This window comes from Leptonychotes weddellii, chromosome 10, assembly GCF_054177405.1.
Source record: "Leptonychotes weddellii isolate Sample4059 chromosome 10, ASM5417740v2, whole genome shotgun sequence".
In the NCBI taxonomy this organism is placed as follows: Eukaryota; Metazoa; Chordata; class Mammalia; order Carnivora; family Phocidae; genus Leptonychotes; species Leptonychotes weddellii.
In genome coordinates this window covers 105,765,561-105,783,310 of record NC_138378.1, presented here as the reverse complement: position 1 = coordinate 105,783,310, position 17,750 = coordinate 105,765,561, and the positions used below count along the sequence as shown (strand labels likewise).

At 39.3% G+C, this 17,750-nt stretch overlaps 1 protein-coding gene across 2 annotated transcripts in view; it reads right to left on the bottom strand.

Moving 5' to 3' along the window:
* DNAJC27 (DnaJ heat shock protein family (Hsp40) member C27) overlaps nucleotides 1–16,936 on the bottom strand; it is a 31,293-nt gene extending 14,357 nt beyond the window's left edge. Inside the window, exons 1-4 of one of the 2 annotated variants that reach the window (XM_081797114.1) lie at nucleotides 16,623–16,936; nucleotides 8,616–8,698; nucleotides 4,835–4,904; nucleotides 356–520 (exon numbers count right to left, since the gene is read on the bottom strand). In XM_081797114.1, coding sequence (XP_081653240.1) covers nucleotides 356–520; nucleotides 4,835–4,904; nucleotides 8,616–8,698; nucleotides 16,623–16,709 — 405 coding nt within the window. In that variant the 5' untranslated portion in view covers nucleotides 16,710–16,936. The remainder of the gene's footprint in view (nucleotides 1–355; nucleotides 521–4,834; nucleotides 4,905–8,615; nucleotides 8,699–16,622) is intronic. The other variant, XM_081797113.1, reaches the window with a different exon arrangement.
* Between the last annotated feature and the right edge of the window lie 814 nt (nucleotides 16,937–17,750).

The window sequence follows — 17,750 nt, the reverse complement described above, 5'->3', positions numbered from 1 at the left end:
CCACACTCAAGGGGCCACAGTCTGCTTTTCATACCTTTCCATAATCCAGGCTGCACCTAATGATTGTCCCTTCTCTAATCAGGTCAGAGTGTAATTATTAGGATCCCCCTCTCCCCTGCTCAGTCACCAATATCCTTCGCCACATACAGCACCAGAAAAAAATGGATAAATATCCTGACATAGGGGAGTTTGTGTTTTTATTTTTTGTTTTAGGGATGTATGTTTTGAAAAGCTGTTGATTCCTATAGTACAGAATAAGGACTTCTTTTCTTTTCATTTGTTCCCCAAAACTCAGAGCTGCACTCTTCCCATAATGAATCCGGAAAGTTGAGCATACCATTTCCAAAGCAGTTACCTTGTTGGCACACACTGCAAATACAATATTTTCCATGTTTCCGTGAGGTCCAAGATCTTGTTTCATCTCTGCCAGCCACGCATCAAGGGCATCAAAGGAATCTTTCTGCCCAACATCATAGACCAGTATTACACCCTGTGTATCCTTGTAAAACTCATTACGAACCTTCACATAAAAGAACAGATGTGCAAATTGTAGGTTTTGTGATTTTATAATATATGTCACAGTCATTAACATAACAAAGTGTGTTCTTTTGTGTATACATGGTATTTGCTATTGTATCTCAATATCTACTGGTCTTTAGAGGACTTTCTATAAAATCAAAGTAATATGAAAAAAAACCCCTACTAGTACAAGGTCTTGCGATGAAAGTAACAGCTTCCTGCCCCACCCCTTCTCACCTCCATCTCTACCTCCTAGAGGCAATCAATCTTTAATTCTCGTTAGTAGACCTTAAAATAACACACATTCTACAGAGTGAAGCTCTTCTCAGGAAGAACCAGAGGGTGAATGAACAATTCAGAAGAACTTATGGCAAAAATAACATGAGCATCAGCAAGAGGTATAGCCATTTATGTACCACAGCCCAAAGCTGGCTTCCCCGAGATGCTAGGCAGAGCTTCCCTGACTCTTGGGTCTGCACACCAACTTCAGAACTCTGAACTCAGAGCCTCAGTGTAATGTAATGGCTCTGGAGTCAGATCTGGGTTCACACTTACTTACTAGTTGTGTGATCTTGGGCAAGTCACTTAACCTCTCTGCGTCTCAGTGTCCTCATCTGTAAAATGGGGATAGCACTACTTACTTCATGGGGTGATTACAAGGATTACAGGAGATAATGAAGGCAAAGCACCTAAATGGTGCCTGCAAAACAATGTGTATTTGCACCTTCTGCCTTCCTTTCTCACACTCCTCTGATTGGTCCTCCTCTGATATTTTTGCTAGAAATGGCAACTCGCTTCTGGGGCATATCTATAATTCTAGGAAGAGGCAGCATGAAGTACAGGGCATATGAAAGTGGCGGAGGAATGATAGGTCGAGTAGGTGAGGAGTAATATTGACAGACTGGGGGTTTCAGGCCAAAATTCCAGTAAGAACCTTGACAGAGGCCACATATTACTCATTTGTCTCATAGAATTCCAGTATGTACACACCCACACCAGTCTGTAGTAAGAAATGAGGACATCTTACACACATCAGGCATGAAATTTAGGTTTCTGAGTATAGACAGATGCCTGGGCCAAGAATGCAAATGTCTATTAATCTGTAGAAACAGAAGCAGCTATCTCCTAAATTGAAACCAACAAAATCAGAAAGAATTAAAGTGATGAACAGCAGGGGTCTCCTCCCCTCAGTCCCCAAGGTCCTCAGCCCACCTGCAGTCGTGAAAACGGGCCTCTCCCTTCTTTTCTGAAACTCTTGCTGCCTTGGCTCCCATACACCACCTTCTCCAGGTTCTTGTCTGGTCTTTTACCAACTCCTCCTCTCTCCATTGCTCCCACTCCAGCTGGCCGCTATAATTCCCCAAATCCTGTCCCAGGCCCTCAGCCGTTCTTTTTCAATCGTTCCCTCCAACTCAGACAACATAACCACCTGCATAGTTTCAACTGTGAGAACCTCCAAGGTGAGCCTTTTCATCTGTGCTTCCGGACCTGCGTTTCTAGTTAGCTCTAGACTCTCCCAGCTGAATGTCTTGCTGGAATCTCAAATTCAATATGTACAAGAGGAAACCCTCCAGCTTATTCCTTCCCAATCTTCTCCTTCCCTTAAACTTCTGGTGATGAAAGGAGCACACCGTTCTCTGAGTCACGGGGATGGAAAGCCTAGCGTTAACCTTTGCTGCTTTCGTCTCCCTTTTCGCTCAGCAGGCACAAACAATCCTGTAGGAGCGACCTCTGCCAGGTTTCCTGCACCTGTCACTTGCTTTCCATTTCCACATGCCAACATTATACTACCTCTTGACTACTACAGCAAGAATTTTCTAAGTAACCTCCCCAGCAACATTATACACAGTGCATATTTATCTTTTTAAAGCCCTGGTTCAAAAATTCTTTAGTGCTTCCCACTGCCAACCCCCTAAAGTTCAAATTCTTTTAACTGGTGTTGAAAGTTTCTAATCAGTCCTCCACCAGCTTCCCAGTCTTATCCTGCTCCTACCTCCTGTCCTTCAAAGTGGATAATCTCTCATTCCTCAAAGCTGCCCTGTGCCTCTCTAACTCCATCTGGAAACAGACATCTCTTTATCTTTAATCTTTCAACTTTAGCTATGACACTGTATCTTTCATGGGGTTTTTCCTGCACCACACCTCATCATCTAACCCGCAACCCCTGCCAAACAGAATCTAACCTCTATATCCCTGGAATAGCACAGCCTTTGTGCTTCTAGTAGTGCTCCTATCACTTCCTGTCTGGTTTATAGTTGGTAGCATATACAGCTGCCTTCCCCAGTAGACTCCAGGCGACATGAAGGCATGCATCTTGATGTGTCCATCTTTGTGTCGCCAACAGGGCCTCACAGGTGTAAGTATTCGAGACATTTTAAATCAAGAGCTGAATGTAGAGAATGTAGGTAGAGGCCAAAGAATTTCAAAATGCAAATTATGCTATCCAGAGGGAGATTTGCGTGTAAATAGAGATTTAGGCAAGCTCCATGGATTTCTCTTTCCACTGACTCAAGTTCAAGTCTGGGCTCAGCAACTAGCTACCTCTGTAATCTTTAGTGGTTTTAGCACCTCCAGCTTTAGTTTTCTCACCTGTAAAATGAAAAAGGAGAAGCCTCAATGGTCCCCCACAGCTCTCTTATTCTTGGCTCCCAAAACAGCTCTCTGATGTTAGTCCTGGAAGTCTTGCAGCATCCAAAGTTTAATTAAATAGTTAAGGGATGTTAAGGGAATTGGGATTATTTCCTAGAGCAGAAATGGCAAACTTTCTAGCTTGTAGGTCAGAGAAAGCTGTTAGTTTAATATCACTCGGGCCTCAAGAATTTTCTATAGACCATCTAACTCATACCAGCAAGCCCCAGAATGATGTGTGCATCAGTGGAAACAAGACTGCTGTTAAGATACAGGTCCAGCATTCCCTCAAGGTCCTCTCTTTGACACTGTCCTCTGAGAGTGCTGTCTCACATGCTAAGCAGACTGTCCTTTCTCAGTAGGCCCTTTGGATAAACCTGTCAAGAGGACGAATGCCAGTAGTAGCTTAATGGAGGACAGGCCTCAAGAATGGAGGGAGGCCAGGGATCATGAGAATGGCTATCGGTGCTTCACCAGGTGTGTGCTGAGCAAAAGTATACTTTGGTCCATTTGGGGCTTAGGGGGAAGATGGCTTTGGTCTTGTCAAAAAGGAGGGTTTGAGCTACAGACAAGTAAATATTTGACAAAAAAGGAAAAATCAAAGCTATTCAGAGAAAAGTTACTTCAGAAGTGGTGAACTCAAGGAGCTTCTATTAATTATACTTGTATCTTTTTGAGCTGCCGGGAAAAAAAGCTATTGTAATTTCAGTTTGCATTGATAAGATGTCTAGTGTCTAATGATAGAAAGTAAAGGAACACTCAGTGTTTTTCACTAGACAATATCTGGAATGTTGTGTTCAGTTCTCAGCTCCCTATCAGCTAACTAGAGATTATCCACAAAGGATCTTGAGAAGCCTCGCTGGGGCAGGACTAGAAAATACTTTACCTGAAAAGGAGCGAATTAACAAATATTAGAAAGGTTCTGTTGTAAAAGCACAGACTCAGTCTATGTTGTTCCAAAAACAAGGCCAAGATCAATAGTGAAAGTCAAAGGAAGGCAGCCTTCAAAAGGGAGTTGTTAATCTAGAGTTTTTAATGGTAAAGCCAATGAACTTGTGAGGCAGTGCGACCCCATCATTAGAGACATTCATTCTCCAAACTATTATAGTCTGTACCACTCAAAACTATCCTGTGTATCACATCATCCCTGAATTCCCACCAACCTACGTAAGTCTTCTTATCCATCAAATCCGTCAATGCTTAAGTGTTGCTTCCTTCAACAAGACTTCCTGTCCTCCCAGATAAGCTAGGCTAGATATTAAATGCTCCCAAGCATTCTGCCATTTGTTTAACATCTGTCTTCTCTGACAGATTTGTGTTCCACGAGGACAGGGACTGTGTGTTACCAGTGTTCAATAGAAACTGGCACACTGGTATGTGGTGAATGAATGATGGCCATTGATCGGGAAGGTATAAAGTATAAACCAAACAGTCCTTTGAAAGTTAAAATGTCTTATCTAAGTGTTTGGAACATTAGCAATTAAATTTCCTACCACTATTTAAGGGGATGGAACAAAAGACTAACAGGTTTCCATTCAGTTAAGGCTCAGAAAGGAAGCCACAACCACCAGCTAAATTCACCTAATTTTATACACGATTTGCACACTGGTTGTTTCAGATAACTCAGGATCTTTCCCTAATCCACTGACAATACTGGATACTGGTTTTCTCAAAAAGTCTTTCTTACCTCATAGAAGAAGGGATGGCCAGCCATATCAAAGATGTTAACTTTGATTTCTCTGTCTCTGACTTGCACCCTGAAATGTTCAAATGGAAACAATTACAAAGAAGGTTATGGCTTCTGCATTCCCATTCATATCATTTATGTCATTTATGAATTTTAAAATGAATGAAATTTATAAGAGGCTTTCTCAGTGCCTCTTCCTGATAACAGATAATCAATACAACAGAAGCTGGCAACTTGGCAGATCATCCTGCCTCCTTATTTTAAGAACACTGAGCCCACTTGTAGTAAGACCCTCATTTACCTTCAGCTTACCTCAAGACACTTCAGTCCATGCCCCTTAACTAACAAATGGTGACTATTACCACAGAACTGAGGAAACTGATTTGAGGCAAGTAGGAGAGAGATGAAGGAAAACAAAATATTTTATTTCACTTAATAAGACATCTTAATTACTAGTGGTAATGCTTGGTTACCACGCAGAACAATAACTAACGTGTGTGATCTTCATGGAGCAAGAGCAACAGTCAACTTGTTTTCAAAACTTTTTAAACAGAGAAAAGAACAAGAAGGAAAAATAACAACCATTCATATTAGAATTAAATACTGTCAACATCATAGCATATTTGCATCTTGTCCTTTTTATTTTTTCAAGAAAAATCACTATTGGTAAATAAATTAATGAAATATTGTATTTCAAATGCTAAAGAAAAACACGAAGATGAAAGTTTAAAATTTATCCCAAATCCTATCACCCAGAAAAAACCTTCGTCACTATAGATGAACAACACTGCAGTCTTCTTCAATGCACAGATATGACTGCATAAGTATTTTATAAAAATGGGGTTATGCTATTTTAAAATAAAAAGTATAGAATTTACTTGTTATTAATTTAACAAAAGAAAAAGAAACTGAAGTGAGCTAGAATTTTTGAACTTTAAATATGTTTCCTCATCACAAGAAATATTTTCTAAAAGACCCCTCTAAGTTAAGAATAGGAATTATTCACAATAAATTAACAGGTTAGAATCATTGTTTTAAGTGACATGTTTCAATTTACACAGCATTGACACGACCCCCTCTTATGGAATACAAGGACATCAGTACTTGCTCTCATTGTCCCTTTACCACCTCCTGGTTTGTTTATTGTTATTATTCCCTTGTCTGCATTTATAACATCCACTTTCTATTCTGAAACCATAATTCCTATAGTTGTTTTATATTACTTGTAGATTTAAATTAAGCTAACCACTAATCATTTCTTTATTCCTGAATTCTCTACCAGATTTCATCAATTCCAAAATGCATATTTGTTTTCATTTTAACATCTGTGAAATCAGGATCCATCTTATAAAAGAGGATGTGACAAGAGCAAAAACAAAATAACAACAGAGTCTGAGAGCATCTGGAGAAGATCTGTATAATAATTTATATTAGAAAATTTTGCCTTAAAGAGATAGCAGCTGAGAGAGGATGTAACTAAAGGCTATGAAGTCAAGAATGAACAAAAATGTATTCACACACTGAAACTCAAAGAGGTTAATTTAATTCAGATGCCAGACAGAGGAAATTACCTTAAGAAAAATGATAATTCATTACCTCGAGGTCGTGCTTTCCTAGGTTCTGGCCTGAAGACCACCTGCATCATTATTATGAGGCTGTTAAAAATGCAGATTCCTGTGCACCACCTCAGACCTGGCAAATCAGAATCTTAGTGGGTGGGTCCCAGGAATCTGCATTTTTACAAACTCTACAAGTAATTCTTCAGCATGCTGGAGTTTGAGCTTCACCATATTGGAAACAGGAAGGATGGAATGGGTATCTGTTATTTTGACTACCTCATAGAACCCCCCTTTCCTCTTGTGGTTGTGGTTCAGATGGGTTCTGCTATATGTTCTTAGCGATCCCACTCTGTTGGCCATAGCCAGCTGAGCTGGGGAAAGACACCTGTCTCTACCTGGACAATCAAACCTTCCCTGGGATTTTTAAACTTGGAATACTAGCTTTGGTCCCTCTCTGGAAGTAAAATTCACAGTGTGAGTCTGAGATCGGCTGGAAGCCATGTAGAGGAAGCTAAAAGGTGGAGAGAGATGTAGTAAACGATCTGGCTATATTCTGTCCCTGGTTCCAGCCATCTCTAAGGCCCAGCATCCTTGTAATTGGATTATATGAATTAATATCCTTTATTTTTCATGATTATTATTATTTTTTGCTTGAGCTGGTTTAAGTTGGGTTCAGTTATATCCTCCTGATTCACCATGGGACAACCATCTTTCTCCAAAAAAATTTCAGACAGAAATAGAATAGTCTGTTGACTAAACTACCACAGTTCTATGGCATAATATGGTGATTCTCATTTCTTAGTTGAATAAATTAGCTACTTATAATGGATTTAAAACAGAACTGCCTTAAACAGGATCTCCTGCCATACCATTGATGAAATTCTGTGTCCTGAAGTATAGATATACCCCACCAATTTAGTCCACCTTCTTGAAAGCTGCCCTCATATTCTAATCTTGCAAACTTCCTCTTTAGATGTACCTATCTTACCTAATAATACATAGTTTTTGAGTATCTACTATGTACAAGCACTGTACTAGGCACTTGGAGATGATTTATACTAATAGCCCCTTCTTTGTGGAGCTTACAATCTAGCAGGAGATATTAAACATATATAAATAATAATGACATGTGGCAATTTATTCTAAGTACCATAAACAGCATAGAGAAGTTTAAGATTTCTGTCATTTGCAACCAAAAAAAGTCCTGACTAATAAAGGAGGTATTCCAAAGCCTTATGGGAACAAGACCATTTTCCACCTCAAAGAGTCTGACAGATGGAGAGATGAGGGGAAAGGACATTTCAGGTGGACAGAATGAATAATGGCATTGAGACAGGAAAATATGAGGACAACGGTGCAGTGTGGATGGAGGGTAAAGTGTGTAAAGGAATGCAACAAGAGGGAAGGAGAGGGGCAGGTTAGAGCCAGAATAGTGAGCTCCTGAAATTCCACCTTCCAGGAGTTTGCTGTATACCTCAATTCTATGCTTTGGTAGTATTATTTCCTGCTAATGTAACCCCATCTCCCCAAGCTCAACCCACCCTCGGTTCATCTCCAGATAAATCCCCACTTCTGCCCAATTTTACTTCTCCCAGATCATTCTCTAGATACCAAAAGGCTGTAAAGATCATAAACCAATAAAGGACGTCCTCTGGTAGAAAATTTTCCACATAATATTTAGACTTTTTAGAAAGAATATCTCAAAATGCTCTATAAACACATCTGCTAATAGGACCTTTTTATACAGAAACATGTTTCCTAAAAAGGTACATCTGCCAGTTAGGCTTTTTATTAACTTGCTCATTGTTGTAGACCCTACACCTAAGGCAAGGCCTGGCAAAAAAAGAACGTGCTCAGTGATGAACAAATTACATGATCACTACATTTCTGTAAAGGTCTCTTATTCCTGTCTTTCCTGATGTGTCTTCAGAATCTCTATTTCAAGATACATCATTTCATTTATTTTTTAAAGATTTTATTTATTTGACAGAGAGAGACACAGTGAGAGAGGGAACACAAGCAGGGAGAGTGGGAGAGGGAGAAGCAGGCCTCCCGCCGAGCAGGGAGCCCGATGCGGGGCTCGATCCCAGGACCCTGGCATCATGACCTGAGCCGAAGGCAGACGCTTAACAACTGAGCCACCCAGGTGCCCCAAGATACATCATTTTAGAGGAGTTCGAAGGTCTATGTAATTTATAAGCCCAAAGAAACAATGTACTTACTTTGTGACTCCATAGTCAATTCCAATTGTTGCAAGATATTTAGACACAAATCTTTTCTCACAGTATCGTTTTATAATACAACTCTAAAAAGGTAAAAAATATATGCTTTTAGTAAATACACTCTGGAAACATACAAAATAAGCACAGTTCTTCATTATGGTTTCTTCACTCACCACAATGAGAGAGAAAGCATTTTCAAATAACCAAAACAAATGCTAAAAGTGAAAATTTTAAAGAAAAATTATTTAAATATTCTTCCCTAATACCAAACATGTTTTCAGTTTAGTTCTCCATCCTTGAGCTCTTTTTTTTTTTGAAGACTTACTCTTATGCTTTCAACAATACCACCAAAACATTTAGCCTTGACCTCCCTTCTCAAAAGCAGATCTACATCTTCAAATACTAAGACTACTTTCTACTTGGGTGTCCTGCTGTTACCTCAAATTCAACATGTCCAAAAATGACCTAATCCCATACATAAAAACAGTTCATCCTGCTGACATCCTGGTTCTGTTAATAATACCACCATTTTTCCAACCACAGAGGATCAGAATATTAAAGCCATGTTTGACTCTGAGCCTTTCTAAATCTTCTGAAGGTTTCTTGCCTCTTTCTCTTCATTTCAATTCCGATTGACACCTTTTGGGTTTAGATCCTCATCATCCACTCCTAGACAACTGTAGGAAATTCTTTATTGGTCTTTCTGCCTTCCTTTCCTCCCAACCTCAGCCAATACTGCACACCACTGACATTTTTCACTTCCCTAACTCAAAAATCTTCAGTGGCTTCTCAGTGCCAAGTTTGAAATCCAAATTCCTTTGTCCTTTATTCAAGGTTCTCCATAATCTGGCCCTAATCTGTATTCCCTGTCTGAACTCTTCTAATATAAACTCTCCATTTCTGCAAAACTCCCATAGACCTGACATCCTGACTTTTGTCATTACTTTTCCCTCTCCTTGGAATGAGCTTTCTCCCCTCTTTCCAAATCTTATCCTTTAAGGCAGTTCAAACTCTGAGCTTCAGGTTATAAGAGATCTTGTCTGCATCTGAACTCGTCTAACACTTTACATACATACTAATATATACACATATATTATACATGCAGACACACACGCACATACATGCCAGCAGTCATACATTGCTTTGTATTGTTAGTTATCATTTCACATGTATATATTCATCTTATCTCTTCAGCTAGACAGTAAACTATCTGAGGACAGTAAACACCAGTATTTTAGTTCCATCTTTTTGCTCATGCCAATGAAATTTGCTCAGTGCCAGTAGAAACCAATTTTAAATGCCATATATTAATAATAGCTCTTAGCACTCATGAAACTTACAATTTACTTAGGAGTGCTAGTAATGGAGTTTATTTTGCTCAAATCCTTCCCTGATGAACGTTAACCTAAATTAAATAGGACAGTTAATTTAAAAAGCAGTTAATAAGCTTATTGTGAACTGAAGGAAAAATTTCGTTGGAGTGACTACTGCTAAGAGGCTACACTTTTAAAAGCATTTTATAGCTTGAATGCATTTCACAAATATTTTCTCTCACAATAGCTTGGGAAAATGAATATAGCCTTTTTCTAAATTATTCATGAGATTAAGAGGCCTGGCAGTCCTTTAACTACAGTACACTATTTAAATACTAGTTATAAGTGTTTAACAAGACACACATTTAAGTAATTGTATTAATAACCACTCCTTATAAAACAAATAGACAGGGCTCCTGTTCCTTGGGATCTTATAAGCTAAGTTAAATAACATAAATACAGAGAGAATGTTTTGCTTTCACTATTTTTCTTAAATAGATTTTTAGGTACTTTTCTTTTTTAATGCAGTTTCAGTTAAGATCTTAACAGGTTTGGGCCTTTTTTTTTTTTTGTAACTTTTTTTTATGTTATGTTAATCACCATACATTACATCATTTGTTTTTGATGTAGTGTTCCATGACTCATTGTTTGTGTATAATACCCAGTGCTCCATGCAGTACGATGGGTATTAAAGTAGGCCTCTTTTTTAAAATAGAATTTTCCTAAAATTCATATGAAAGAACAACTATCTGGGAAGAACTAATCAAAATATGAAAAAGAGGAATGGGGCAGGACAATAGAAAGAGGAGGGAACCTACCTTAATAGATATTAAAATATTCTGAAAGCAATCAAGACAGTATTATATTGGCATAAAAATAGACAAATAGGTCAGTAGAATAGAACAGAGAGCCCAGAAATAGATCTCATTAAAAGAAATTTTAAAAGTGACCCAGGTGATATTTAAAGTTAAGGGGAAAAGAATGATTTCTTTAGTAAAATGCTACTCACACAAGCTGGGCCCTTTTCTAAATACAAAAATAAATTCAGATGAATTTGTGATTTCAAAATTTAAAAATAAAACAACAAAAATTTCAGAAGAAAATGTGCACCATCACTTCTCAGTCCTTTGGCTAAGATCAAGTGCAGAAGAAATGTGCAACATATGTACAACCTTAGGGAAAACTTTTCAACCAAGAAAGGAAACTCAAAAACCATAAAAGAAAGGACAAGGGTGCCTGGGTGGCTTAGTCGGCTAAGCATCTGCCTTTGGCTCAGGTCATGATCCCAGAGTCCCGGGATCGAGCCCTGCATCGCGCTCCCTGCTCAGCAGGGAGTCCACTTCTCCATCTGACTCTCCTCCCTCTCATTCTCTCTCTCTCTCACTCTCAAATAAATAAATAAATCTTTAAAAAAAAAGAAAGGACAGGCATAACAGAGTATATAGAAATAATAACAAAAGCAACTGTATGGCAAAATATTTATAAAAATATTAAAAGACAAATGACATACCCAAATATTCACTACTCGTATGACCGGCAAAAAGTTATTATCTCTGATGTCCCTGAACCAGAAAAATTGGTAAGAAAGACACATCATTCAATAGAAAAATGAGTAGGGAATATAAATATACAGAAGAGCAAATCCAAATAGCCAATAAGCATATGAAAAGGTGCTCAACTTCATCTGTAGTTGATGAAATGCAAATTAAAGTAATACTTCTCACCAACCAGACTAGGAGTCGTTAAAAGAATAACAACACCTGGGGGAGCCTGGGTGGCTCAGTTGGTTAAGCGACTGCCTTCGGCTCGGGTCATGATCCTGGAGTCCCGGGATCGAGTCCCGCATCGGGCTCCCTGCTCAGCGGGGAGTCTGCTTCTCCCTCTGACCCTCCTCCCTCTCATGCTCTCTGTCTCTCATTCTCTCTCTCAAATAAATAAATAAAATCTTTAAAAAAAAAAAAAAAAGAATAACAACACCTGTGTTGGCAGGGATATGGGAAAAAGGGTACCTGCATACTATACTCCTGGTAGAAATATAGTTCTTTGAAGAGCAGTTGGCAATAGCTACTAAAATTTAAAAATATGCTCTTCAACTCAGCATTCTACCCCTGGGAATCTCGTCTATGGAAATTAGAAGACCAGTATTTAAGTGTATGTACACACACACACACACACACGGCATTTATTGCAACACTGTAGTAGGGGAAAAGCTGGAAATGACATGAATTCTCATCAACAGAGGAATCTTGCTTATTGTGGACTATGCAAATGAAAAAGAGCAGAGCTGTATCAGATAACTTGGAGGGATTATCATATCTATTGTTAAGAGAGAAAAGAAACTCCAAGAAGTATATACAATATTGTAGGACCTCTGAAAACCCAATTCAACTGATTTAACAGGAAAATATTTATTAAATATAACTGGAAATCTAAAATTAGGGCAAGCTTCAATGTTGGGTGTTATGAAGAGTCAAATTAAGCACGTTAGGAAAGTTCTTTTTTTTTTTTAAGATTTTATTTATTTATTTGACAGAGAGAGACACAGCGAGAGAGGGAACACAAGCAAGGGGAGTGTGAGAGGGAGAAGCAGGCTTCCCGCAGAGCAGGGAGCCCCATGCGGGGCTCGATCCCAGGACCTTGGGATCATGACCTGAGCCGAAGGCAGATGCTTAACTGACTGAGCCACCAGGCGCCCCACATTAGGAAAGTTCTGATGCTAGAAGGCACGGAGAACTGGACTGGGTCTTTGGGGTAGGTTGACTGCCAAGGCAGAAAGCTGAATTAGATATACACAAAGACCACAGAGAACTTTCAGGATTCTCCCATAGAGAAGATTAAGCCCTTAGAAATTCCCTTTTTCTTCCTGGATTTCTAGAACCTCTAAAACAATGCCGAGTAATAAAGGAAAATAGCAAGTATCATTTTCATACCTAATTTTAATGGAAATGGACTTAGCATTGTACCATTTGGTATGATGTTTGCTGTTGGTTAATAATAAATACTGTTTATCATATTTAAGTAGTTTCATTTTATTCTGATTTTGCTTAAAGTTTTTATTAGGATTGCCTACTTGATTATATCAAATGTTTATCCAGTACTGAAAAAATTTTCTCCAGTAGTCAGCTGATGTAACAAATTATGTTGACTGACTTTTTTTTTTATTTTTATTTTTTAAATTTTATTTATTTGAGAGAGAGAGTGAGAGAGAGAGAGCACAAGAAGGGGGGACGGTCAGAGGGAGAAGCAGACTCCCCGCTGAGCAGGGAGCCTGATGCGGGACTCGATCCCGGTACTCCGGGATAATGACCTGAGCCCAAGGCAGTCGCTTAACCAACTGAGCCACCCAGGCACCCTGTTGACTAACTTTTTAATATTGAACCATGTTTGCATTCCAGGGATAAACTCTACTTGCTAATAGTGAATTATTTTTGATATATTGCTGAGCTCTATTTGTTGATATTTAAGAAATTATGCATCTCTCTATATATGTGAAATTGGGATATACTTTTCTTTTTTGATACTATATCAGGTTTTGCTAGTTAAGTTACCACAACTTCATATAATAAATTGGAGAGCTGTTCATCTTTTTCTTTGCCTTAAAATAATTTAAGTAACTGAAATTATATGTTACTTAAAGCTTAAATAAAGCTTATTCATGAAGCCATCTGATCCTGATACTTTTTTGGAGGATAAATCCTTTCATTGTTTTTCTAATTTCTTCTTATGTGACTAATCGACTGGTTTTCCACTTCTTTTTGAGTCAATTTTGGTAATTTATATTTTGCTAGGAAGTCCTTCATTTCCTTTACATTTCCAATGTGCTTCTATAGAATTGGTTGTAACATTCTCTAGCCATTCTTTTAATCTCTTCTAGCATGTGATTATGTCTCCCTTTCAGTACTAATCTTGTAATTTTTTGTTTTCTCTATTTTTCTTAAATAGATTTTTTAGGCACTTTTTTTTATTATTAATTTTCATTTTCCCAACTTTCTCTTGGTTTATTTTGTGATCTTTTCCTAATGTCTTAGGTACTAAGTTCCTTTGGTCTTTTAAAATGAGATATACCATATCACAAAATTCACACTTTAAAAGTATACAATTCAGTGGTTTTTAGTATACTCACCAAGTTGTAAAACAATTAAGTTCCTTTAGTTTTTCTCTCTCTTTTTTAGAAATGAATAGGATAATGTGTTTTCCTTTGACTATAGCTTTAATTTTGTCCTGAAGGTTTCAGTACAGATTCTCTCCCTTCCATTGCTTTCTAGTTATTTTGTCATTTGTTTTGATTTGCCCTTTGATCCAAAGATTATTTACCAGGGCATGCCTCAATTTTTAACTTAAAATTGTTTATCTTTCTATATTTTCCAAATTCTTTAAAATGAGTATGTGCCATTTTTATAACTAAGGCTTTTTTTTTTTTTTTTTTGAGAGAGAGAGAGAGCATGAGGGGAGGGGAAGGGGCAGAGGGAGAGGGACAGAGAGAATCTTAAGCAGGCTCCACGCCCAGCATGGAGCCTGACATGGGCTCGATCTCATGACCCTGAGATCATGACCTGAGCCAAAATCAAGAGTCAGATGCTAAACCAACTGAGCCACCCAGGTGCCCCAGCAAAAAAAAAAATAAATTTTTAAGTTACATTTAAATCTATGATCCACCTAAAATTCATTTTTGAGAAAGCAATGCAAGAGGAATCCACCTTACTCCCAAATAGTAAATAGTTGTTCCAGCAGTACTTATTAAATAGTCCCTACTTCCCCACCACTTTACTACATTTGTTGTAAACTGAATTTCCTTATGTATTTGGGTTTATTTCTGGACTCCAGTCTGTTCCACTGATGTCTATGTTCTTTCCAGCATCAATAGGAAAAGCTTGGTAACTTTAAAATATGTTTTATTATCTGGTAGTGTTTTCTTTTTTTCACAGTTGTCTTGGTTATTCTCACATTTAATTTTTCAAAGGACTTTAGTACCTTTTATTATGTTTTGAAAGGAAAAAACCCCTATTGGTATTTTAACTAGTACTGAATTACATCTGTAGATTATTTTATAGAATTGACATCTCTAAAATGTTAAGTGATCCTAATTAAGGGGAAAGTGTATCTTTCCATGTGCTTAAGTAATTTTATGTCATTTTGTAGAGCTTTAAATTTTTCTTCATATAGGTCCTACTTATTTCTTCTTAAGTTTAAATCTAGGCATTTTATTTTGGCTGTTATTGTAAATTAAAATAATTTCTCAATTATATATTAAAACATATTATTTGATATACTAAAGCTGTTAATTTTTGTATATTAATTTTGCCTTACTGAATTTTCTTATTGTTTCTAAAAGCTTTTCAGTTAATTCTCTTTGGGTTTCCAGATAAATAAACATATCACTAGCAAATAACAATAATTTTACCTTCTCCTTTCCAGTATTTCATATTTTGTTTTTTTCTCTTGTCTAATTGCATTGGCTAAAAAATATAGAACAATGTTAAAAAAATGTGACACTGGGCATTTTGGTCTATTTTTAATGTTGCACCATTAAGCATAGAAAAATTACAAAAATGATGCATGCTTACTTAGCCAGCTTACTATTAAACCTTTTAGAGCTTTATTCTTTTTAATGCCTGGCACATAGTTGATGTTCAATAAATGTTGACTTTCAGTGTTAATACTTACATACATACACACAGATACATAAATAGTACAGGATAATGCTAAATGGAAAGAAAAGGCACTAATAAACATTTACTGAGCATCAACTATGTGCAGGGCACTGGCCTAAACACTTCCATTAACGGCTCTTTTGGCATATAGATCTACTTGGAGTTGATTTTCACAGCATACAATGATGGAGAGAGAACTGCAGTAGGCTGTGAAGACCCAAGTTCTAATCCTGTCTCTGTCATTGATTTGATGACCTTAGGAGGTTAACCAACAGCTTCCACTTACCCAGAAGGGGAGACAATTTGGGTGAAGAGGAGACAGGTTAGAATTCACGTGGGGGAAGGCCCTGGTCCCTCTTGCGCCCCCCTCCCCCACACTATGGAAGAGCTTAAAGGGGGTACCCATTAGATCCAGCAGAGAGAAAGGCGGTGGAGCTAAGGCTTTGAGAGAATGAATATGATGACACCACCGGAAATAAAAATAAAAGCAATACACAAAACAAAATAATGCAGGCTCCTTGACATCCACTGCACTTTCCTTGTGAAAAATGTCACCATCAGTTATGCTCTAAAAATGGATTCTGGGCTCCACGTCTGCGGAGCAACATTTACATACTCCAATCCTCACATGCACCCCAGTAAGCTCCCTTAGGCTCCCAAGAACAGATGGGGTAACTAAACTTTTATTCTCCACCTCTAAGTCCTGGACAGGTCACCTAGAAGGCAGACAGGGTAGCTAGGCAGACGATCTGACATAAGGACCTAGGCCTCCTTACTCTTTTGGGGATACATTCAAGGGTTAGCGGTCACAAGAGGCACCTTCTTATGGAGAGTGACGTCAGTGGAGGAGGAGGCGGACAACCCAAAGGTCAAAAAGGTCAGGAGAGTTTTCCTCACGGAGGCGCATCCCCTAGGGGGAGACCCGGGCCTGCTCAGGGGCGGGGAGGGGGCTGGGCCCCGGGCTGTTGAGTGGCCGCCCTCCCAGCCAATCGGCACGTCGCCCCGCCGCGCTGAGGTCCCGCCCCTCCCAGCGCGGTACTCACTTTTCCCACTTCAGCGTTGCCCATGGAGATGACTTTGATGCGCAGGGACTTGCCAAGCTCCTTCCGCTTCGGCATGCTGGCCTCCATTGCCCTCGCTCTCTCGGGGCCACCCGCCTCGCTGTCTCCTTGTTCACCAGGCTGGCCCGTCCCTCAGGCCTCCTCGTCCAATGGCGGAATCGCTGCTATCGTCACCGCCCCGGCTCCGCGGCTCGCCATCCCCGCCGCTGCCTAGCAGCGGGCGCGGGCGGTTAGGAGCGCTGGGAACTGGGGGTGGGAGAAGAGAGTCTCGCGATGCTAGAAAGGGGCGGCGTGACGTCATCACCGGGCTCTGGAGACGAGGTTTTGATTACCTGTTCCCAGGAGTCGCGCCAACGCGCCGGGCTAGGTCCCTCAGCAGGAAGTCGGCGTTGACGGGTGGCTGGTTTTACACCGAGAGCGCGGCGTGGGTGCAGGGGCGCCAGGACAGCGGCATTTTTTAACGTTTGCAGCCGAGTGGTAGAAATGTATTGCGGTTTGGGGCAGATCCTTGGGCCGGGAGTATTTGGAATTGTGGGTCCAGGCCCCGTCGCACTAAAAATTCGAAGTAGACCATAGTCTGTTTGGGGGTGTTTTTTTCTGAAAATTTCAGTCCCTGTGGGCCCATCTACGCGAACAACCCCCCGCCTCCCCATATTATGTTTCTCTTGCTTGGGCTTGCAGAGGAGCCCGAGGGAAGTGGAGAAGTCGGGGCCCTGGTTCTGGAAGAGGGCCGTTACTATCGTTAAAAAAAATAGCTTGTCCATTTGGAGTCAAGACGGATTTTAGTTTAGTCATTGCTCTTCTATTACGTAGTCCTTATCTGTAGGAAGAAAGCGCAGATTAGACGTTTCTTACACTCTTCCAGTTCTATGAAGGTGTGTGTTCTTGTAGCTGTTTGCTCCTTCATTTTCCTCTCCCTCCCACTCACATTCAAACTTAACCCCATCATCTGTGCTCACCTTCCCTGTAACTGATAATATGACAGTAGAATAGTAATGAATCCTAAGATAACCACTTTTCTGTTCTCATTCCAGGGGATGAGAAAAGCATCTGCTTGGATAGAAAACAGTCTGGGAGGAACAGTAATTTTTTGAGTCATTATCTTGAGTT